Source organism: Cetorhinus maximus, chromosome 11 (assembly GCF_964194155.1).
Source record: "Cetorhinus maximus chromosome 11, sCetMax3.hap1.1, whole genome shotgun sequence".
Classification (NCBI taxonomy): Eukaryota; Metazoa; Chordata; class Chondrichthyes; order Lamniformes; family Cetorhinidae; genus Cetorhinus; species Cetorhinus maximus.
This window is the reverse complement of record NC_135889.1, coordinates 2,625,216-2,648,941: the sequence shown is the minus strand read 5'-3', so window position 1 is coordinate 2,648,941 and position 23,726 is coordinate 2,625,216. Positions and strand designations below refer to the sequence as shown.

Below are 23,726 nucleotides of genomic sequence, written 5' to 3'. Positions count from 1 at the left end.
AGCAGAGAATGAGTTATTCAGAGTGGCAGAAGGTGGGAAGTGTTATTCCACATGTATCAGTGCTGTGACTACTGCTGTTCACAATTTACATTAACCATTTGGACTTTGGGATCATCAAAAACACAATTTCTAAATTTGTTATCTGGGTTGGGGGTTGGATAGTCAAAACTGAGGAGGACTGCAACAAATTACAGGAGGACATTAATAACCTTGCACATTCGATGACTAATTGATAAATGAAGTTCAACAGATAAATGTGAGGTAGTGTATTTTGGAAGGTGGAATAGGGAAGTCACTCATTACTTGGAATGGGCAAGCCTAAGTGGGATAGTGGAACAAAGTGATCTCTGAGTACAAACACATCAATCCCTAAAAGTTGTTCCACAGGTTAACAAGGCCATAAAAAATCAAACAAAGCACTAGGCTTTATTTCTAGAGGGTAGTGTTGAAAAGTAGAGAAGTTATGTATCAAACCTTGGTTAGACCACACCTAGAGTACTGTGTGCAGTTCTGGTCACCATATTATAAAAAAGATATATAGAGGCACTGGAGAGGGTGCAGAGAAGATTTATAAGGATGATCCCAGAAATGTGTGGGTATTCGTTTCAGGAAAAGTTTGACAGGCTGGATCTCTTTTTTGCCTTGAGAAAAGAAGATATCTGTTACCTCCTCAAAAAATTTATATCTAAATATAGAGATATTTAAAACTATAAAAGGTTATGATAGAATGGATACAGAGAGGATGTTTCCTCTTGTAGGGAAGAGTGTAATAGAGGCTACCAGTATTCCTATATATCCAATAGGGAATTCAGAATTCAAACTTCTTCACCTAGGGAGAATGCACCACACAGGGAGTGGTTGAAGTGAATATTGAGGGTTACAATAATAGATTACGAGGAAAGATAGGAAGAGGCTTGAGTGGAGATTTTTAAAAAAAATTCATTCATGGGATGTGGGTGTTGCTGACCCATCTCTAATTGCCCTTGTTCAGAGGGCATTTTAAGAGCCAACCACACTGGAGTCACATGTAGGCCAGACCAGGTAAGGACGGCGGATTTCCTTCCCTAAAGGAGATCATTAGACTTAATTCCAGATTTTTTTATTGAATTCAAATTCCACCATCTGCTGTGGCAAGATTCGAACCCTGGTCCCCAGAGCATTACCCCTGGGTCTCTGGATTACTAGTCCAGCGACAATACCACTGCACCATCACCTCCCCATAAGCACAGGCGTGGACTGCTTGGGCTGAATGCCTGTTTCTTTGACCTATACCTATGTAAAAATAATGAGTTGCAGTCTAATAACGAGCACTTTTATTAAAAACTTTTATGCACCTTTTGTTGTAATCTTTTCAGATTACTAGAGTTAGTCAGTTTGACTATGTTCTACTAACTCAACTTATTTGTCAGAGGTAGCCACTTGGACATCATTTCACTGCCTGATCTTGTTTGGATTTTCACAAATGTTACTTGGATTCAAAAACAATGCCTTGTCATACATTGCGCTGAACAAATCAAGGAGTGAGCATAGTATTGTCAGAAGTGCAATCTTTTAGATAAAATGTTTAACCGAGGCCCTGGCTGCCTGATCAGGTGATATGATAGTTCTAGTGGCACTGTTTAAAGATCAATGAGGATTAGAATCATAGAATGGATATAGCATAAAAACAGATGACTTAATCATTAACTTATTTTCTGCTTGCTAGACTACTGTACGTGAATTGCCTACTGCCTTTGCTGAGATGTGACTGCAGTTCGAAAATAATCCTTTGGCTATAAGCATTTTGGGCTATGATGGGAGTTATATATAGATGCAAATTTTAAATGTTGACTAATAATCCTGATCTCCGCTGCATCATTGGAAATAATATTATTTGGGGAACCAAGCCGTCTGCCTCATTCAAAGTCAAGAGGAAATTCCAGACCATGTTCACGTACCAATTGTGAGTTGAATTCAGAGTGCTTTGGTACAGATGCACTCAAGCCCCAGTTGCATTGATGTCCTGATCATGTAATGGAAGCCCAGTTGTTATAGATTATGAGGCTCCTGTTTGCTTTACGCAGCATGCCATTCATCTACAAAATCCTTGTAATTAATAACCACAAGCGACTGGAAATGGTCACAACCTGAGCAGTTAAGTAACTGGCTAGTTTTTAACCATCCACCTGCTGGTTTCCACTAGGTGGGTAGATTTAAAATTGCCTCCCAAGTACTGAGAGAAATGGGAAATATAGGGCTTGTGAAACATGTTCTTTATACGCAGCATTGTGTTAGTAATTTTTTTGATTAGATGAAAATTGTGAATGGAGTTCCGAAAGAATTAATATTGAATCCAAAAAAAAGTTTAAAACTTTGAAATTATATATTGGTTTGCTATTCTTTTATGAACGTTTTCTCTTCTGTCCTCCAACATGGTAAATGTGCTTTTCTGAGTTTGAGTTTTAATGTTGTAAGGTTAACATGAAGTCACTTCTGCAGCGATGCTTTTGGATCATGTGTCCAAGTATGATTTCTGATCTCTGCCTGTGTTGTAGGTGGTCCACATGTGCTGGGAACACTGTCTATATGATGCCATGATCTACGTGTACAACAGAGGAATGAATGATTACATCACTCCGATGGAGGTAAGAAACTAGAACTGTATCAGTGAGATGCAAATTAATTTTGATTTCCAAAACATCCAGTCATTCTGAACTTGCGTCGATAAAGCGGGGTATGTTTAGAAAGTGCACATTACTTGTTCTGTGTTGTGCTGTATTCTATGTGCAATCAGAATGCCACAGTAATATCAGTCAGTTGTGCTGCCGTCTCATTTATGGGCACTGGTCCCGTACAGCAGTATCACGAAACCCGAAGTGAAGACATTAATATCCTCTTGACCTCAGTTTAAGCGATACGGCTGCATTTTCTTTGTGGTCAAAATATTGAGGGTAAGACTTAACCAATCAGTGCAAAAGACAAGGCATTTGCAACAACCTTCAGCCAGAGGAGCTGAGTGGATGATTCATCTCACCTGCTCCTGAGGTCCTGAGCATCACAGATGCCAGCCTTCAGCCAACCATGACTCTGAATCCCCTCCCCTTGCCAAATTTGAGCTGGAAAAGCTCAGAATGCAGCTCAAATTTAAGGAGAGGGAACGAGAGAGAGGAAGAGAGACTCAGAAGTGGGGAAAGGAGAGGCAAAGAGAGGCTCAGAAGAAAGAAAGAGAGAAAGGGAACAGGAAAGAGAAAGAGAATACCAGCTCCAAAAATTGGACATTTTGAATTGAAGGGCAGCTGTCAGGGACCGCCCAAGAGGTTTACTCCATGCTGCTTCCTGATGTGTCCCTGAATTATGAGCACACCAAGGCTGCCGTCCTAAGTGCCTACATGTTAGTCCCGGAGGCACATCACCAGCAACTCCGGAACGCTCATAAGAAGCCAACACAAACCTACATTGAGTTCGAACCACTGAAGCAATTTGTGTTTGACTGATAGGTAAGGTCCTTAAGTGTCCCATGCACCCATAAGGGATTGCGTGAGTTGATATTTTTGGAGGAATTCAAAAATTGCTTCCCCTCCAACCTGCGTACGTCCTTGGAAGAGCGGAGAATCCTCACAGCCAGGGATGCAGCAGTCACAGCAGACAGCTACAATCTCAGCCACAGGCAGACCCTTTCCAAACCATTCCCATGAGCATTGGAAAGATAAGCAGGGCGACCTGGATAGGAGAGGACCCTACTCCAGAAAAGAAAACACAGAGGAGGGTGCTGGGAGTGCTCCTGCAGCCCGAAAGGGGAGCACCCAGAAACTGGTGTGTTGCCATTCTAATAAAATAGGCCATTCCACACCTCAGTGCTGGAGATTGCGAGGAAAGCCTGTAGGTCTAATGAGTAGTCCTACATGAGTAGTCCCCTGGTGGATGCACCAGTGGCTAATGCAGCAGAGCAGGCAGAGACTCTCACTCCAGAAACTTACCCCTTGGAGAGCACAGCACTACTTGTGTACGAGCCAGTCAAACTCCCAGAGAGCTTCACGAGTTTTATCCTTTGGGAAACGGTGTCCCCATACCCATCCCAAAACGTGAGCGAGTCTGTGGTACTGCTCCGGGACATGGGGACATGGGGGCCACTCAGTCCTTAATGTTTGAGGGAAACCTAAACCTACACCCCCGCCCCACACCCCAAGTCCACCCTGAAGGCCAAAGCCCTGATCAGTGGAGTGGGAGGAGGACCTGTGTTTGCCCTCCCCCTCCATAGGGTCCACCTAGCTCGTGTGACCTTGTTTCAGGCCCTGTCACGGTAGGAATTGTCCCCAAACTACCAGTAGCAGGAATCGATTCCTGCCAGCAAAGTGTTAGCCAGCAGAGGAAAAGAGGCCAATGTCAGCCAGCAGAAATCTGCAGGAGTGCAGAAGGATGGGGAACGCTTAGAGACCCAAAAGGGTGAAATAAAATCCATAACCATTGAGCGAGAGCTGCTTGAATGTAACAAGGCCAAAGCCAGGCCAGTAGGGTTCAAAGAGGCCCAGGAAGGGCCAGTGGAATGTAAAACAGACTTATAGAATATCCCAGAATTAAAGAGGGACCAGAGAAGTCCCAGACAGGGAAAGAGATAGTGAGAGAGATGCCCCATGTAGCCGAAGAGCCTGAAAGAAGAAGAAGTTATTAAACCAGGAAAAGAAAAGCTTAAGGAGTTGCTGGAAATACAGCTGGCTGGAACCTTCTTTTCAAATTTATGTAGGGACCAAGGGGGCCCCTAGACAAACAAGCAGGTAGGGAATGAGATGCCTCACCCAGTTGAAAAGCCACAGGGAGGTACAGCGAGAGCTGACTGTCTACCGGAGGGCAGTAGTTTTCCAAAAGAGATGGAGCCTACTACCCAACTGACCAGCAGAGAGATTCCAACCATATTCGATCCCATACTCACCTACCTTGATGCAGAATCAGGAGGCAACCTGACAGAGCTGCCCACTGCATCTAAGACACAAAAAGAATGAAATAAAATTCATTCCAAACCCCCGCCATAACCCCATCGCTGTGAGTTTGGGAGGTCTGCGATGGACTAAGTCCTCACACTGTACATTTTTAGAAAATACATATCTATGGTGGGAGAGGCGGGGGAGGGGGGGGTCATGTGACCTAGGCCTCTGGCTTGTTGAACCAGTTAATATTGCCTTGCTGAGCTGAATCAGGCAGTCTGCTGGCAGGCCACATGGTAGAGCTCTGCCCAAGTTGGATACCTGACCCCATCTACACTGCTTCTTGGAAATTTTGTGTCATTGCCTACAAGACTGATTGATCTTGGTGTGCCTATCTCATCTTGTGAAGTCAACACCACCATAAAAGTGAATTATCCAGCATCGGTTTTAAGCCCGCAGACCTCCATGAAGGAATACCTCATTGGACTTTGATCCTGGGCTCTGGAACCCCCGTGAACCACTAACTGTAAATCTTTCTTTTCTCTCCCCCTCTCTTTACTGTCTGTGTATGGGGGCAATGCTGTGAACATTCCTTCCCATGTTTTGAGAGTGTACAAATAAACTAACCATTTGAGTTCATCCTATCTCGAGTTTGCTGTGGGGTTATTAATAGAAACTTGGATCACACAAAAACCGAGGGGGTGGCGAGCACTGTGGGTGTACCTACAGCACACGGACTGCAGCGATTCAAGAAGTCAGCTCACCACCACCTTCTCGAGGGCAACTCGGGATGAGCAGTGAATGCTGGCCCAGCGAGCGACGTCTGCATCCTGTGAAAGAATAAAAAAAAACAATGTTTTGAAAGCTCTGTATCTGCAATAGAAGTATAACTTTAAGCACTTTACATAAAATGATAGAAAGCCCAAGGAAAGGTAATATAGCTTTAAAAAATTGTTACTGCCTTAAATCAGAAATGATTCCCAGCTTGGAAGGATAAAAGGCAGGTAAGTAGTTCAGTTATGGAGGAGAAGAAGGAAATGAAAATGAGAAGCTGTACACTGGCAAGTCGCCGCTGTTGCTGTCTTGATCATCACTGCACTTAAGAATGCAATTGTTGTGGGTGAATAAACCTCACTCGTTTTACACTCTGAGTGTAAAATATCTAATTTGCCACTGAGTGTTGTGTCTGCTTTAACTTGTTAACATATATACACAAAGAATATCTGCTGAATGGATATGGGTTCCTACATCCTGCTACTTTATTGTTGATTAGCTGACTATGGATGGGACTGATCTTAATAAAATTGAAATAGTTTCTTACCAGTTTTAAAGGTACCTGGAGGTATTTTTTTTATTTTTATTTTCCCAACTCTTGTGTTAATTTGTTTAGTAATCTCTGGTGCTCTGAAATGTTCTCTGCTGTGAAGTATGCAAGACAGTCATTCATTAAGTAACCAGTTTATACCTGGATAACATTTTCTGCTCAACAGTGTTGATCTCAATGAAGCTTCACGGTTTCAATTAATACATTTGCTTCTCTCAATACTTTCAGAAATTGTTCCAGGTTATTGGTCCTCCTCTCCGAGCTGGCAAATCCCTCTCAGGTATAAGCTTATTGCTTTTCACAAACGACTTTACTTTAGCAGTTGAATGCGAGAGGACAGAATCATCTGTCTTATTTGGTTAAGTTTATTGTGCAGTGAATGTTGAATCATGCACCAATTGTTCATGTACAGCAGGTTCCTGTTTCTATAGCATTCTGTCTTCTGTTGCATGGGACTGACTGGATTGCTGCGCAGAGAGCTGACATGGACTCAATGGGCCAAATGGCCGCCTCCTGTGCTGTAAATGATTCTGACTCTGTATTACCCAAAGCAATGTATATCTCCTCAGTTTGTGTTTGAGGTGTGGCTTTCTCGAAAGGAATTTCCCTGCCTTTTCTGCACCTTTATTCCTGCATAAACTTGCTTTCGGGCTTCTGTCAATACTGCTCTGAAATGAGTCAGTAGGAGCTCCATATTGAATTCCACTGTGCCTTCATGTTGCACTGCTAAGATCCTAGCACTCTAATGGATAGTACATTTTGACCTTCTTGCCTTTGTTAGACCATAAGACGTAGGAGCAGAAGTAGGCCATTCGGCCCATCGAGTCTGCTCTGCCGTTCAATGAGATCATGGCTGATCTGATAATACTCAACTCCACTTTCCTGCCTTTTCCCCATAACCCTTGATTCCCTTACTGATTAAAAACCTGTCTATCTCAGCCTTTAATATACTTAATGACCCAGCCTCTACAGCCCTCTGCGGTAAAGAATTCTACAGATTGACTACCCTCTGAGAGAAGAAATTCCTCCTCATCTCTGTCTTAAATGGGCTCTGAGATTATGCCCTCTGGTCCTAGACTCTCCCACAAAGGGAAACAACCTCTCAGCATCTACCCTGTCAAGTCCCCTAAGAATCTTATATGTTTCAATAAGAAGTTTCCTTCTCATATCTTTCCTTAGATAAGGGGGCCAAAACTGTTCGCCGTATTCTAGGTGTGGTCTAACTAGTGCCTTGACTGGGTCACTGTGTATTCCTTCCCTCTCTCATATTGTGCTTTTTTTGCTCATGTTTCTAGTGTCACTTACCCACTCTTCTTACTGGGTTATATTTAATTTGTATTTTCCCCCCATAACAATCCATTGTCTCTTATGACATGTGCAGTTGTAGTCACTAAATTCTAAATCATCAGAGAATACCAGAATTCCAAACCTTGTCATTCTCCCTATATACCTGATATTCTTCTTGATGCAATCTAATCCTTTTAATTCAAAATTGCTGATTCACCCCATCTAATTTTGTTTAAACACTAAACTCCTATTTTATTTTGTTTCTGTGGCTTAGTTCAAATTATTGGGCACTTACATTTTTTAAATTAGAGAAAGCAACTTTGAATTGCCAGGTATGTACAGAAACGATTAGATTTTTTCAACATTCTGTATTGAGCACCAACTTTGATCATGCACAATCCATTTTGCTGTGCTTGGAAGAACAGGCTATCTCATAGTATAATTTGAACTGCTGGAAATTAATCACAATTCAATCATTTACATCTGGAGATATTGGCAATGTTTGACGCATCAAGACAAGCCTTTAATTCCAACCTTTATGATGCTGACTTTGGTTTTATTTAAGACATGCCCTGCTGTTGGTCTTTACCCTTTCTGAAGGTAAAACTGACTGATGTAGGATCGAATATTTACTGCTGGTTTTTGGAGCCTTGTATACTTCAAGACAAACAAAAATTCCTCCTCTTAAAATGCTCATTTTTTAATGCTCCAGGTGAAGCAGCGATTTACTTGTACTTCTTTCTATTTAGTCTATTGTGTTCACTACTCACAATGCGGTCTCCTCTACATTGGGGAGGCCAAACACAGACTGGATGGCTGCTTTGCGGAACACCTCCGCTCAGCCCACAAGCATGACCCCGACCTTCTGACCACTTGTCATTTCAGTTCACCATCTTGTTCTCATGCTCACATTTCTGTCCTTGGCCTGCTGCAATGTTCCAGAGTAGCCCAATGCAAGCTGGAGGAGCAGCACCTCATCCTCTGATTAGGCACATTAAAGCCTTCTGGATTCAACAACTTCAGACCATGATCTTTGTCCCCCATTTTGAATTTTGTTGCCAAGCGCCGGTCTTAATCTTGTTTTAGCTTTCAGACTGAGCTGATCTTTATTTTGCTATTAGCACCTACTCTGGACCTATGCTTTGTTTCTTTACTACAGCCATTGCCACTCCCTTTACCTTTTGTTCCATGGCATCTTTGGGGTTGGGGGACTGGTGTTGGTGGGTGTAGGTTAAAGGCCAAATCTATCTCTGACCTTCCCTTTTGTTCCACCTGACCCTCTTTCCCCGCCCCCTCCCACTCCACCCCTTTATCAACAGCATAAACCTCATCACATTTCTTACTCTCTTCAGTTCCAAAGCCTTAAAACATTGTCTGTTTCTCTCTCCACAAATACTACCAGACCTGGTGAGTTTTTCCTGCATTTAGTTTTTATTCCATCGTTTAAAATTCACCTTTATATGGGTTTGTGACTGCATCACTGTAGAATTCCCACTTGTTTTCTAATTGGCTGTCCATGGACCAAGTCACTGAATGTATTTAAGAAGGAAACAGATAGATTTTTAGACTATAAAGGCGTCATCATATTGAATGGCAGAACAGGCTCGAAGGGCTGAATGACCTATTCCTGTTCCTATTTTCTATGTTTCTAGGTTATTGCTGCAAAAGAGACATGTCTAAGCTTTTTGTCTGTACTACCAAACAACTTTTTGTTTCTGTGTTAATCACATTTCAATACAGGAAACAGCCATGTCTGATATACTGCCCCCGGACCTCAGTCTGGTAATGACACCCGCCGAGCATCCTGTCCTAACCTCCAAATGCAGCGACAGTAAACGATCAATGAGCCTTGAGTTCATGTCGCATTGTAATAAATGTGACAGATCAAGACGATGACGACTTGTCTATTTCTTGCACGTTTTACTGCTACAACACCCCTGCAGCCAGTCAGTCAGTGACCATCTCCCAGGCTCCACCTTCCATGCCCTGAAGTACCCCTGAACAGCCCCAGTAGATTCTTATGGGAAAGACTTTGTCATCATTCAGACTTTGCATAGCATTCATTTTAATGGATCAAACTTGCATTTACGCATTGCCACAGTTTTAACTCTTTACTGACAAGATGAGCTGTGTTTTGAATAGTAGTTGCATCCTTCTACATCACTAAATTAGTTTGATAAACTTACTTATTTCTAGTTCACACATACTAAGCATGCTCCCTCCATGCTCAACTCTTTCCTCTTCTCAAGCACTAGCTCTTGTTTCCACCAAGCGGTCATTTTGTATACATTAAACCCAGGTAAGTGCTCCCAACGTACTATTTACGCAGACCTGTGGCCCAGGATTTTACATCTGCTGGTATATAGGTCTTTATTTTAATTTCCAATTTCAACATTAAAGCAAAGAACAAAGTTGTGAGCAACATTTAGTGTGGGATGTTGTATAGCATTTTTTTATTGTTGCTGTTTGTTATTTCGCTTTTGAAAACATTCCTTAAACCTTAAAGCCTAGACCATTCCTTAGAATGTGACTCCAAACACCCTGTGAACAGTCATAGACTCATCGAATAGTACAGCACAGTACAGGAGGAGATCATTTCGGTCATCGAGTTTTACTGGCTCTTTTGCAGAGCGATCCAGTTAGACTCACTGCTGCTTACTGTTCCCTTATCCCTGCAATTGTATTTATCCAATCCCCTTTTTAAGGCTTTTATTGAATCTGCACCCACCCCCACAATTGGACAGCACATTCCAAATCCTAATGTCCAGGAAACCAAGGGACCATCCCTGCTGTCCACATAGTGCCATGGGATCTTTTATCCCTGTCTGAGAGGTTTTAGCATCCCAATGGAAAGATGGCAGTGGATCTCTATGCACCCCAAAGTCAGCAATTATCATCGAATCTGGCTGAATGTCATATTCACTGTACGAAAAGACAGCACTGACAATTTGCAGTACTGATATTAATACTTTCACAACAAAATTGAGCTCTGATGTAATGCATTTAGCATTGTAAGTACTCAATTTGTGCCGTATCCTCCTCCCACCCAGTTGCTTTTTTTTGGACTGCGCTGTCAGTTCAGTCATTGAACAGTCATGGTTGGGGGGCTATGAAATGCTGTTTCCTTTACTTCCCTGGGTATCATGCGCCATCTGTGGCCAAGAGGGCAGATCAAAGACCTGGCCCTGCATGGTATGCCTGATCTTTGCTTGGACTCTCTGTGTTGGCACAAGTGATGCAAAGTTCAGTAAGTGGGAGATTATTGGCAAACAACACATTCGGCCAGCCTGGTATACCATGCTCCATTTGAATAAGTGTAAAGCCCATTCCTAATATCCTACCACTAAACTTAAAACACCAAAACATCTGAGTTGACAAAATGTATGTTTAGAATGGGTCTCTTTTGTATGCATTAAGGGATTAAATCATGTTCTGTTGTTTACAGATGAACAAGTGGTCATGGGTAATAAATTACTGGTATATATAAGGTAAGTTCTGTTTTATACATTGGATCTTTCAGGGATTAGCACAGAATAAGGTTGTCCAATTTCAAACTTGAGTACCTTTCTTTGGCAGTTAACTGATCATCATGTCATTGCCCGTAACTTCCAAGCTCCCCAGTAGGGGAGGGGGGCGGGGTCCCCAAAGATGCACTGGGGAATCCCTCTGGCAAGTTCCCAGAAGCGCACACTTCCTCTGGACAGTTTTCCTGCAGTGGGAACCATCCAAAAATACAACTTAAATCGCAAACAGGGTTATACTAATAGTTACCCAGAAAAGCTTAGAAAAGTTAAAGCCTGTCCAATAGTTACTTAGAAGTTAGAAAAGACCCAGACTGACCCCACAGGACTGTCCCATATCGCTGACCTCCCCCCCCCTCCCCCGCCGACCTCAGAATCCTTCCCCACCCCTCCCCCCCGACCTTGGTTTACTGGACTCAGAACCCTGGCCCAGACCTTGCTGCCCTCCCCACACCCCACCAAACCTCCAGACTCTTCCTTCCCCACCCCCGCTCTCCCTGACCTCTGGACATCCCTCCCCAACCCCCTCAACCCCAGACACATACATTCCCCCCTCCCCTGCCAGGAGTCTTTCACTGCAGGCCCCGAGCAGCTCCAGCGAATGGAAGCTGCAACACAATTTTCAAGACCAGTTAAGTGTGCATTTATTTCCTCTAATTTCTGCAGGCCAGCACTTTCCGACACTAGTCAGAGGCTTCGGCCCAGTGTATGTATTCATGTCCAGGTATTGAAAAGCAAAGCTTCGCAGTATCTCCCTGGTTCTGGTGGTAGCTATGGCGGCAGTGTGATTGTTTTCGCTGCCTATGGACTGGAGAGCTGGAGAGTAGGGTCCGAGATCTTGGCCTAGGAAATAATTTGTGACAGATTCTTAGTTTATTAGTTTTTTTTTCCCCGCACTGATTTAGTACCACCAGAAGTCTCAAGGCAGTAAAAGAAACTTTGTTATATTATATTCTGTATCTTTGGAAATCCTGAGACTTTGAGATCCATAGTAATGAATTCCAATCTGGTTGTATATTAGTCTCTGAAGTTGTGTTCTTTTATTCATAAAGATATTTTTGTTTAATCATTGGTTTCCGTAATCTTAACGTGATGGCTGCCTCTGTGACCTCAATCAGTTAAAATTATATCTTAATTATAGTTGAGTAATGTATTAAAAATTGAATACCAATAAAAATATTCAGATATATTTAATTTAGAGGAGTAATCTGAGTATATAGTATCACAGCTTCTTCAGCTGGTGCAGTGAAATAATTGGGAAAGCAGTTGGTGCAAAGAACTACTTTGAGCTCTCTTAAGCAAATTGAGTTTGCAGGAGGAAACGTGTAAAAGTAAATGCAGTGATCCGGAACTCTTAGTAAGGCACCGTGCTTGTTAAGAGGTTGCAGATCAATCACTTATGAGCTTATTCTTCAAGTGGGTCTGCCACTCTCTTGGCTGCTCTCCCATCAGGTAAGGCTGCCGATTAGAAGCACACGAACATTGAAGTTACCTTGAAGCTTTTATGAATCTGGTGTTCTGTTAGTATGAAATAATTTCTGAAGTTGTTGCCATTAACTAGTGATAAATAATTGCTGTATGTTAAAATAAGTCTCAGTAAGCCTCTCCTTGGGTCTGAACTCCGGTTGAGTATATTTCTGGAGGTTGCACCAGTTGACACCCTGCCTTCAGATCCTGCCGTCGCTCCTGCCGTTCCTGGCTGACGTCTTCCCACGCCAATTGGAAAATGGACAGATTCTCCATCACCCAACAGGCTGATTCCTGAATGCTAGTCAAACAGCCATTTTTCCTGTCTTGAATATTCTTCTTCTTATCGTGCCCATGGACAGTCTATACATGGCCCAGCCAGAACTGGACACATTTTTGTGCCTTGTTGTTGAATTCGGCAAGATCTGCAACAGTGTAGGGTTGAATATTAATGCATGGAAATAAAATGGATAAAAATATTATTTTCGATGCTGCTTATCTCCAGGGATGCTTGCTGTGAGATTTAATATTCAACTCCTTGAAAATCCAGGCTAACAGAACAGGAAATGATAGTAATGACTGACTTCGAAAGCTCATTGATTTTGCTGGTATATGCACAGCTACTGGCTTTTATGAATCTGGTGTTTTAATATGAAGAAATGTGTGAAGTTGTTGCCATTAACGAATGATATATAATAACTGTACATTAAAAGAAGTCTCAATAAGTCTCATAAACAGTACGAAGCCAAGAGTGATTGGTTTTATTTTCCTTTTTCAGCTGCTGCCTGGCTGGACGAGCGTACCCTCTAGGTAATATTCCAGAGGACCTTGTCCCATTGGTGAAACATCAGGTGAGTAAATTTTGCAGCTAGATGTCGTTGTCATGTATTAGCAGGGTTACCCCGCAGTCTAGATCATGTACGCAGACTTCAAATCATTTCAGGCACTAGTTCTTCAATATTGTCATCGCTTAGTCCAAGTTTTCCACCAACACCCCCACCCCTTCGTTTATTTCTCTATCTTTTACCTAGCTTTCATAACCTCTGCTGCCTGGCCTCAGTGATGCTCGAGTGGATAATTTCAGAAAGTGCATCTTCCCTCTCTTTTTTTCTTCCTGTCTGCTTCCGCCTGAGGATGTGCCTACCCTGCATTCAGCACCTCCATGTAATGGCATGGCTGAGACTGGGAACTCAAATTTGATAGAACTCTCCAGGCACTTTGTCCTGGATGTGAACTTGTACAAATGGACTGACCTCACTGTGTTATGAAATGTCATGCATTTCAATAATTTATTGGTACTCCAGAAGTGCATCATGGCACGCTGGGTGTCCAGGACTACATTATCAGGTGTGGGCAGCCAATGAAGATCTGGTTCCCCATTGAAAGCCTGTTCCTGGGATTATAAATAAGTGGCATTGGGATGGGCATTGGCCACCAGGCTCCATGTGGGCAAAGGGCGGATGTGTCCAATTTACTACAAAAATTAAAAGTGGCTTCCCCCTCAATGCCAATTCCATAAAAATGCTAGTGGCCACATCATGGATCACGCACTTTCCTCTTGCTTTTGGAAGCTGTCTCTCTTACATTTTCAGAAACATACATTGGCACCATTGATCATGATGAATTGCCAGCGACTTCTAAGAAATAATGCCCTTAAAAATATTGACATTGGGAGATCCTGTCTGCAGTGGTGATTTTGATCACTTACATGCAGAAATTTATCATTAACTGAAGAGGTTGCTGAGACCCCTGTGTTTGTTGGCTCGCCCATTATGGAAGAGTCATTCTTTTAAATGGAATCCTACAGCACAGAAGGATCCCATCTTGCCCATTGTGCCTCTGTCAGCTGTATTGTATACTTGTCGGAAACGGGGTTCAATCTCAATGTTAATTGTGCCCCATGAGACTGAGGTAACAACAATTTTTATGGCCATAGACTTTGAACTTCATAAAATTGTTGTGAATATGTAAACCTTGTTGCAATGCAGTCACTGTGAAATCTGTATCTTGCATAATATGGCCTCTAGAAAAACCATTGCCCCAACATCAAGAATGTCAGGAGATAGTCCCTTAACTTGGCAATCTCAATAGATAGGTAGGTCAACTGAATAGATTGTAATGATTATATTTATACTGTTGTTTCTCAGTGATGATCAGTACTTGCAGGCAAGATATAGTTGCTCCTCTTTTGGAGCATGGACATGGGATGAATAGAACAGCCACATAAAGAGGCTGCAAATTGAATCTGAGTGGTTAGCTTTGCTGTTTTACAATGGACGTATTCACCTTCAGTGAAGGAATGTATCGAAATTAATATGCTGAGGTATTGTGGAGGAATCTGATTCCTGTCTCCCATTTCTCAGTGCTCTGCAGATGTGGCAATGGTAATAATAGAATCTTACAATCACTCAGGGATAAAGAATAGGTGCATGAACAGGCACAGCTCAAACTTCATAAAGGTTTGCCTCAAACTATTCAAAAAGGGCGTAGTGTGGAGAAATAAAATGTTGGAAAACTATTCTCAAGAAAAGAATTGATTTGCAGACGGCATGATCCTACATACGTTTGTAAAACCAGGCTCTCAGCAGAAGCTTCAATGTGTGATTGTAAAAGTGAAACTAGAAGTTCCTTTATCCCCAGTTTGCATGTTTGTAAGGTGCATGCTGAATATTAAATGAAGCCTGTGTTACAGAACAATTGTATTTTCAACTTTAACTATAACAGCTTTAATGTTCTTCTGTCAACGCTGATTTATATTCAGCTATGCTTTGTTATTTTCTATAAATTGAAATTCTTTGCTGGGGACGGTGTGATTGTATTTTTATTTTAGTCACCCTGCAAGGAAATTCTTTTTTTAAGGTCAGATGTTCCCTATGCGGGAAACATGTCTGTTTTCTTTGACATTTTGTTATCTTAGTTTCCCTTCCATTCTTAAGACTTAACCCTGCTGTTTCTTACACCCAACTTGAGCATATTTTTTTAGCTTCCCCAGGATTACTGTGATAAGTAGTTTGTAAGATCTTGCTCCAGAAGCTTAATGCTGTGTGCAGTATGTTTGGCTTAGAAGCCTGTGATTTTTAATCAAATTTGTGCAGAAACAAGACTTGTTAACTGGTTTATATTTTCAAAATTCACAGCAATATGACTGGGAGAAAAAGTCCTCTTCTAAGTTTAAGCATTCCTTGGTGTCACATGTACTGTTTAATGCCACATTCTCTCCGAGTGTCTCCTTCAGGGCAATGGGTGAAATCAGCCAGATGACATAAAAACATCTATAATTTAATCTTGGAAAGCCAGTTGGCGAAGCATAGTACAGGAGCTAACTTTCACTCAGTCTTGCAAGTATTTACGGAGTGAAACATTATGCTTCCAAACTCAACCACCAGAGTGTCAATAAGTGTCTCTGTAACTCTTTTCGAGTCAAATAAGTGTCTCTGTATATGCTCAAGTGAAAACCCCAGTTATTGCCCTTCACCTGCATATCATTAAGTACAATTGATATACAATTGACACCCAATGGCTGTCAGCTTCAGGAATGAGATTCGAGTACTGCAGTCTAACTGGAGCACTTCATCCTGTTTTGGGATTGGACTGGCCCTCGCTGGCAGTGTATGTCATCTCTTCCCTGAAGAAGCGCTGGACAAGAAACGGTGCAATTTCTGACTGCGAGCGAAAGTAATTGATGCTAATTTCAGTTTATAGGGCGCAAAAATGGTCATGCTCGCAAATAATGATCTGCGAATGTGATGGGCTGTTTGGCAACACATAGCATTCGCACATCTTTCACCCAAGGCGATTTAGGATCACCCCCATTACAGCTGCATGTACTGAGCAGGAAAACAAGCTATTTTTGATGCTGTGTTGGGCAAAGCAGTGCAAGATTTACTATGTATTCAATGCTTCAGGCTGAGCAATTATACACCAGCCACTAGCTTGGGCTTTATGTGTAACTTGCCCCAGCACCGTTTTTCAATGGGCATCTTGTGTTCTGAAAACTTTGTTTGAGAATAAAAATCTTTCTTATGTAGCACCTGAAAACGATGCTAATTCACACCTCTTTGATCTGTGTGTTTTCTCATTTGTATTTTTGGGTTGGATTCAGGTCTTTGAATTTCTGATCCGCTTGCACTCCACTGAAGTAGCTTCTGACGAAGAGTTGCATCCTCAGATCAGAACTCTGCTTCACTTCGACACTCGGGAGTTCCTCAATGTATTGGCATTGGTAAGATATTTTTATTTTGGTCAATCTCAGTCATAGTCTCATTAAAAGTGTTCAAATTTCAGATATGGCCTTCACTGGCAGTCCACTACGCATGCAAGTGTGAGAAAATTAAACTCTGTTCTTAATTAAATTGAGCTGCTGATTTGTAGAGTTTTTAAAATTCGTTCATGGGATGTGGGCTTCACTAGCTGAGCCAGCAGTTATTGCCCATCCCTAATTGCCCTTGAGAACTGAGTGGCTTGCTAGGCCATTTAAGAGCCAACCACATTGCTGTAGGTCTGGAGTCACATGTGGGCCAGACCAGGTAAGGACGGCAATTTCCTTCCCTAAAGGACATTAGTGAACCAGATGGGTTTTTACAACAATTGACAATGGCCATCATTAGACTTTTAATTCCAGATTTTTTTTATTGAATTCAAATTTCACCATTTGCTGTGGTGGGATTCGAACCCAGGTCCCCAGTGCATTACCCTGGGTATCTGGATAACAGATGAATTGATATGAAGAAGGTGAGCTATTTACTCAGTTTTTTTTCCCCACATTTTTGTCCTCTGCTCTGATTTTTGATGGCTTATGTTGCTATGAGTACTAACAGTTCTCTTTTGTTTGGCAAGAGGGGCCATTGTTAATTTGTGAGCCTAGGTCCAAGGCTCAGGAGGATATCTTACCATGGAAGCTAATAAAGCCAAACCCAACCTCGTGTCCAAGCTGGAGAGTAAACCTTGTCTGACTGAACCTCTGGCCCAGGGCTAGCATTTTCCACATGCTACTAAATAGTGATCAGGAGGGCTTGCTGGACCTTTTTTTGATTTTAATCCTCCGTAGCTTGGTGCAGCTAAGACCAATTGCAGTTCCTCAGTTACTGCCCCAGCTAACTCAGCACTGGATTCAACTTCTCTTGGCTCATTTTTGCTCAGTATAGAGTCATTGGGCGGAATCTTCCCAGATTTGCGCGAAGTGCGGTAGCGGACGTGAAGAAAGACATTTTAGTCACCAGTCCTGCCGGATCACCCCCGTTCCCTCCTTGTTAATTATGCAGCCAGGAGTGAAGCATGACTTCTACTGCCTTATAGTTCAGTCCTCTGGGGAGGAAGCCCAGTATTCCATTAGCTTTCCTGATTATTACCTGTACCTATTCAGGACGCTTTAATGATCTGTGTATCTGGACCCTCAAGTCTCTTTGGATCTCCAACATTTCTAGCTTTCCTACATTTAGGAAGTATTCCGTTATTTTTTTTTTTAACCCAAAGTGGATGGCCTCACATTTGCCTCGATTGAAATTCATTTGCCGCAGTTTTACCCATCCACTTAATGAAGTCACTGACAATACCAGCACCCCCCATGAGAGGTGTGAAGTATGGTGCAATACAACGCTCCGACAAAAAAAAAAGGACACTTGGTCAGCCATAGCCCATTCCTTCCCCAGATTTGGTCATATATCCACTCCCTGGAATCCAGCATACTGGTTTAATCTCCGTGGCAACTGGCACTTAAAGTTTACCAGCTGCTCAAGATCATAACTATCTCAGTCCTGTAAGAGAATGAAATAAAGCTGTCCGGATATCAATCTTACAGTGTAACTTTGCGCTTAGTGCCAAGAGTTTAAAAAAGTTCTGTGTTTTTTCCAGGTTTAACCGCACTGGATTCCATGATTTAATTTGAAAGAATTATTGCAATGGCTGCTAAACCAACTTTTCAATTTTTGGTCTATTTTGTAATTTGTGAAATACAGTCAGGTAGCTGTTATTCATTTTTTTGCAGTATTTTTAGTTTTAAACAATAGTTCTGTATGCCCCAATTTTATTGTAATTCACTTTTTAGCTTTACACATTGGCTTTTTTTTTTAGAAATCCTTTCCCTTATTTGCCAAGTGCATAATTTTAATGTGAAGACTGAAACATGGAGTTATGCATAGTTTTTAAACAGAAACTGGAGTTCAGTTTCACTTCGGCTGCAGTCAGTGCTCCTCTGTTGACTAAATGCCAAACATCTTGCTAATTGTACCACTGTAATTATAACTAAGTACATATTGTTGTGTAATGATGCTAATGTGACAGAATGCTAATTTAGAAAAATGGTACAGTGAGTTAAGATGTTATAAGGGACTGAAAATGTTTTAAAATTATTTCATGCCCCATTGCTTTATTAAACATACAAGCTTGAAATTAGGCTGTGCGCTTAATATCATTTGAAAAGTGATTGATTGTTTCCCAATAAATAAATAAATAAATAATTATACCATCATAGCTATCAATCAGCTTGTAAGTGTTGTCAAGCATCCAAGCCATATAGTCCGCTGACAGTTGGTGTCTGCATTGACAGTCATTGATGAGAATGCAAAGTGAATTGATGGCCGGGGGGGGTTGCTTTGGGATGTCCTTTAGCTTGTGATAAAGTGTTTGTTACAAATTTCCAGTGCCTCTTAGATACTCTCTCAGATTCAATGATGCCAGTTACTCCAGTAAGCCCGCTGCATGTCTTACATTCAGGCGTGTAGCCGTGCTCTCCAGAGTCTAACCACCTGATCGCACGACCCGCAGCTGTAACTGCAAGGCTCCCCTGTATTTTTAACTGAATACTGTGGGAGTCATTTTAACTTGTTTGCCCAATATCAAACCAGCCACACCTTATTTGCCTCTCCTCAACGTTTTTTGCATTGGTTTCTCAGCTTTTTGCCATGGTCCAATGTGCCTTGAAAGGCAGCCAGGGAAACCTTTCACTGAGATGAGACCAGTATCGATCGTGAAACTGCCTTCGTTATTCGATAACCTTGGTCACGTTTCAGCCGATGATGGTTTTCTCTTTTCCAGTGAACTTTGTTCCTGAAGCTACAAGTTGAACAGCTGATACAAAGAGCAAGGCTTATTTTATTCACCTTCTTATAAACCGTATGTTTTTAACCTGATCGTGTTTAGGGTGCATATTCAGGACTTATTTCTAAATGTTAAGTTTGTTTTTTATTGAAGAAAGCAGTCTCCAAGCTTACAAAGTATGAAGCTATTAAATTCAACAAAGTGTCATTTGTTGATACACTGATTTGCATTTAACAGCTGTTCTGTATGTTCACTGAGGTAGAATTTTCCCTCATTTTCTCTAGTTTTGTATCCAGATTTCAGCACAATTGGCCGGACCAGGGCAGAAGGTCGGGGAATTTTAAACCTCTTATGTTCATGTTCTCTGCTTTCTTTAACGCTGATGCAAGGTTCAATACACCCCAATCAGGCTATTCCCCCAACCCAAATTGTGAGACTCAGGCGTTTGCACTGCTTTGGGATGGCTCTTCAAGTCGAGCTTATTTTCTTAGGCACACAGCACTATTGGGCAAGTTTGGAATGAATTTTCATTTTAAAATATTTGACTTACCAAGGACATGACTAATGCATACCTGTGAAAATAGTAAACCGGTTTAGTATAGCTTTCTAAAATAATTTTGAGTGAGTTTAAGTCAGGTTACTCAACAGGTAGAGGAAATCTTTACTAAAAATGCTCATTCTTGGGGATAAACCCATATTAAGCTGTCTGAATAAAACTGCATCAGGCTGTCACTCTGAAATTATAATGAAAGAAAAGCAAAGAAACTATTCCGCTGCCCAATTGTGCTGGTTCATGGGTTATTTCCGCTACGTGATTATACAAATTCCAAATTATCAGAATCTTGAATGGTAGCCAAACTAGTGCAACATTAAGATAAAAGCAAAATACTGCAGATGCTGGAAATCTAAAACAAAAACAGAAAACACTGGAAAAATTCAGCAGGTCTAACAGCATCTGTGGAGAGAGAAACAGAGTTAATGTTTCGAGTCCGTATGACTCTTCTTCAGAGTTGAAGAGAAGTGGAAATGTGATGAAATTTATACTGTTTAAGGGAGGGTGGGGCAGGTGGAGCTGGATAGAAGGGCAGCGATAGGTGGGGACAAAGATATTGACAAAGATGTCATGAACAAAAGGACAAAGGGGGTATTAATGGTAGTGGTGAGGGCTAAAGGAGGTGCTGATAGTGGCATTAAGGTAAGAAAGCAGAATGTGATAATAGCAGAACAAGGGTAAGCACTCTGGAAAGAGCAACATGAACAAGTGACAGATGACCCTTTTGGAGGTGGGGTGAGGGAGGGGACGGTGGTGGGGAAAAAATATCGAAAATAGGATAAAAGGTGGGGATAAAACAATGAATAAATGCGGATAAAAAGGAGGTGAGGATAGAGGAGAGAGTTCATGGTCTGAAGTTGTTGAACTCAATGTTAAGTCTGGAAGGCTGTAAAGTGCCTATTCGGAAGATGAGGTGCTGTTCCTCCAGTTTGCGTTGGGCTTCACTGGAACATTGTAGCAGGCCAAGGACGGACATGTGGGCATGAGAGCAGGGTGGGGTGTTGAAATGGCAAGTGACAGGAAGGTCTGGGTTATGCTTGCGGACAGACCGAAGGTGTTCTGCAAAGCAGTCACACAGTCTGCGTTTGGTCTCTCCAATGTAGAGGAAACCACATTGGGAGTAGCGAATGCAGTAGACCAAATTGAAGGAAGTGCAAGTGAAGCACTGCTTCACCTGAAAGGAATGTTTGGGCCCTTGGACGGTGAGGAGGGGGGAAGTAAAGAGGCAGGTGTTGCACTTTCTGCGATTGCATGGGAAGGTGATGAGGTGTTGGGAGTGATGGAGGCGTGGACCAGGGTGTCCCTGAGGGAACGTTCCCTACGGAATGCCGCCGGGGGGGGTGAAGGGAAGATGTGTTTGGTGGTGGCATCATGCTGGAGTTGGCGGAAATGGCGGAGGATGATCCTTTGAATGCGGAGGCTGGTGGGGTGAAAAGTGAGGACAAGGGGGACCCTATCACGGTTCTGGGAGGGAGGGCGAGGTATGAGGGCAGAGGCGCGGGAGTTGGGTTGAACACGGTTGAGGGCCCTGTCAACCACAGTGGGGGGGACCTTGGTTAAGGAGAAAGGAAGGCATGTCAGAAGCGCCGTTTTTGAAAGTGGCATCATCGGAACAGATGCGACGGAGGCGAAGGAACTGAGAGAATGGGATGGAGTCCTTACAGGAAGTGGGGTGTGAGGAGCTGTAGTTGAGGTAGCTGTGGGAGTCGGTAGGCTTGTAATAGATATTGGTGGACAGCCTATCATCAGAAATGGAGACAGAGAGGTCAGGGAAGGGAAGGGAAGGGTCGGAGATGGGCCATGTAGGGTCCATGCAACATTAAGCATGTTTTTGGAACTATTTCCCCAATGTGCCACTTTAAATTCAAATACGTATGGCATCCTAGGGCAGGTCAACTGCTTTCCAATTTTTATTTGAAAGTAAAGTGAAATTGTTGCCATTTATTTTTTTTCCCTCAAATTTGGTTTGGTTTCACCTCATTTGACAAGCTGGCGTAACCCATCTTTGCGGATTTTATAGTTTTGCTTCTGTCAATTATGGATAGCTGGAGATGTCTGTGGCTTGAAACATTTTCCTCCTCGCTAAACAAGATGAAGATATAATGAGAAACTCTTCAAGCAGAGTAATCATAATGAAGGAAAGATTACTCTTCTCTGATTTCTTCTGCCAAAATTCTCCACAAATTCCAGGTTTATGTGTGACAGATGCATTTCAGCGAAATATCAATGATGTGTCTTGTTTTAAATAGACATTTGAAGACTTTAAAAATGATAAACAAGCGGTGGAACATCAGCAGAGGATTGTGGACATTTTGCTTACGGTAAGAAATTGACAAAATAACTACGCAGCTTCCTCAAAGTTTGGTTCTTTACTAATAGAGTAAACTATCGCTCCGTTGTAACAGGATTGAGTTGTTTCTGTCAAGCAAAATGCATCTTAACTTTCATTACTTCTGCAAACGGCGGACTAGAACAGAAATTGTAGCTAAATTATTTTACTCAAAAAGCATCAAATAAAGATGGAAGGTGATATCACATCAGTTCCCCTCTCTTTGCCAGTCGGATCCTTTAAATTGTCTATTTACCCTCTGTGACTAAAATTTCTAATACGCGTTGCGATAGAGGATCAGCCATGATCATATTGAATGGCAGAGCAGGCTTGAAGGGCCGAATGGCCTACTCCTGCTCCTAGTTTCTATGAGGTTTCTATGCAATAAGGATAAGCACATTTGTATTTCACAGTAACAGAATTAAACTTAGTAAAATTATTTTTGCCTCTTTGAGTACTTTTTTCTTTAAAATATTTTTTGAAGGTAAGATCCTCTCTCAAACACGCTGGTTTGCATTTGATGACTTTCCTAGCAGCTTTTACCATGAGCATATAATTCCCTGGGTGTTGCAGTAAGAGCATGTCAAGCCTGCAGAGGTGTATCAGGATAATTTGCCGTAAAGTCGTTACAGCACAGAAGGAGGCTAGTCTGCATGTGAAGCCCATGCTAACTCTCTATAGAGCAGTCCAGTCAGTCCTACTCCCCTGCTCTATACCAATAACCTTCAGCTTTATTTCCTTCAAGTCACCATCCAATTTTGTTTTGAAATAATTCATAATGTCCACTTCACCCACCCTCATAAGCATCGTGTTCCAGGTCGTTATCACTTGCCGTGTAAAAAAAGTTCTTCCTCACATCTTTTGGCTAAAACCTTAAATTTGTGTCCCCCCGGCTAGAGCTTGTACATTCAGCTAACTGGAACAACTTTTCTTTGTCTCCCTTATCTAAATCTTACAATCTTTTACACCTCTATCAAATCTCCCATCAACCTCCTCTGCTGCAAGGGGAAAAACCCCAACTTCTCCAACATAACTTTGCCACTAAAATCCTTCATGCTTGATAAATCTCCTCTGCACCCTCGCAAAAACCCTCACGCCCTTCTTAAAGTGTGGTCACCAGAACTGGAAGCAGGGGTCCTAACTAGACATTTATAAAGGTTCAGCAGAACTTACTCAATGGACTCAATGCCTTCATTTATGAAGCCCAACATCCCAATTCCTTTGCTAGCTACTCTCTCAATATGCCTTAGGCACTCATGGTGTATATATAACTAGTAGTCTTTTTCAGTCTTTCATCCGGAGCTATCATCTT

General features: G+C 42.1%; 1 protein-coding gene across 2 annotated transcripts in view; it reads left to right on the top strand.

Annotated features, from left to right (window-relative positions):
- Nucleotides 1-23,726, top strand: part of vps8 (VPS8 subunit of CORVET complex) — a 570,202-nt gene that overhangs the window by 130,589 nt on the left and 415,887 nt on the right. For both annotated transcript variants that reach the window (XM_078551411.1, XM_078551410.1), the window contains exons 22-27: nt 2,535-2,624; nt 6,451-6,502; nt 10,955-10,997; nt 13,276-13,348; nt 16,600-16,719; nt 22,335-22,406. In XM_078551411.1, the coding sequence (XP_078407537.1) occupies nt 2,535-2,624; nt 6,451-6,502; nt 10,955-10,997; nt 13,276-13,348; nt 16,600-16,719; nt 22,335-22,406 (450 nt within the window). The remainder of the gene's footprint in view (nt 1-2,534; nt 2,625-6,450; nt 6,503-10,954; nt 10,998-13,275; nt 13,349-16,599; nt 16,720-22,334; nt 22,407-23,726) is intronic.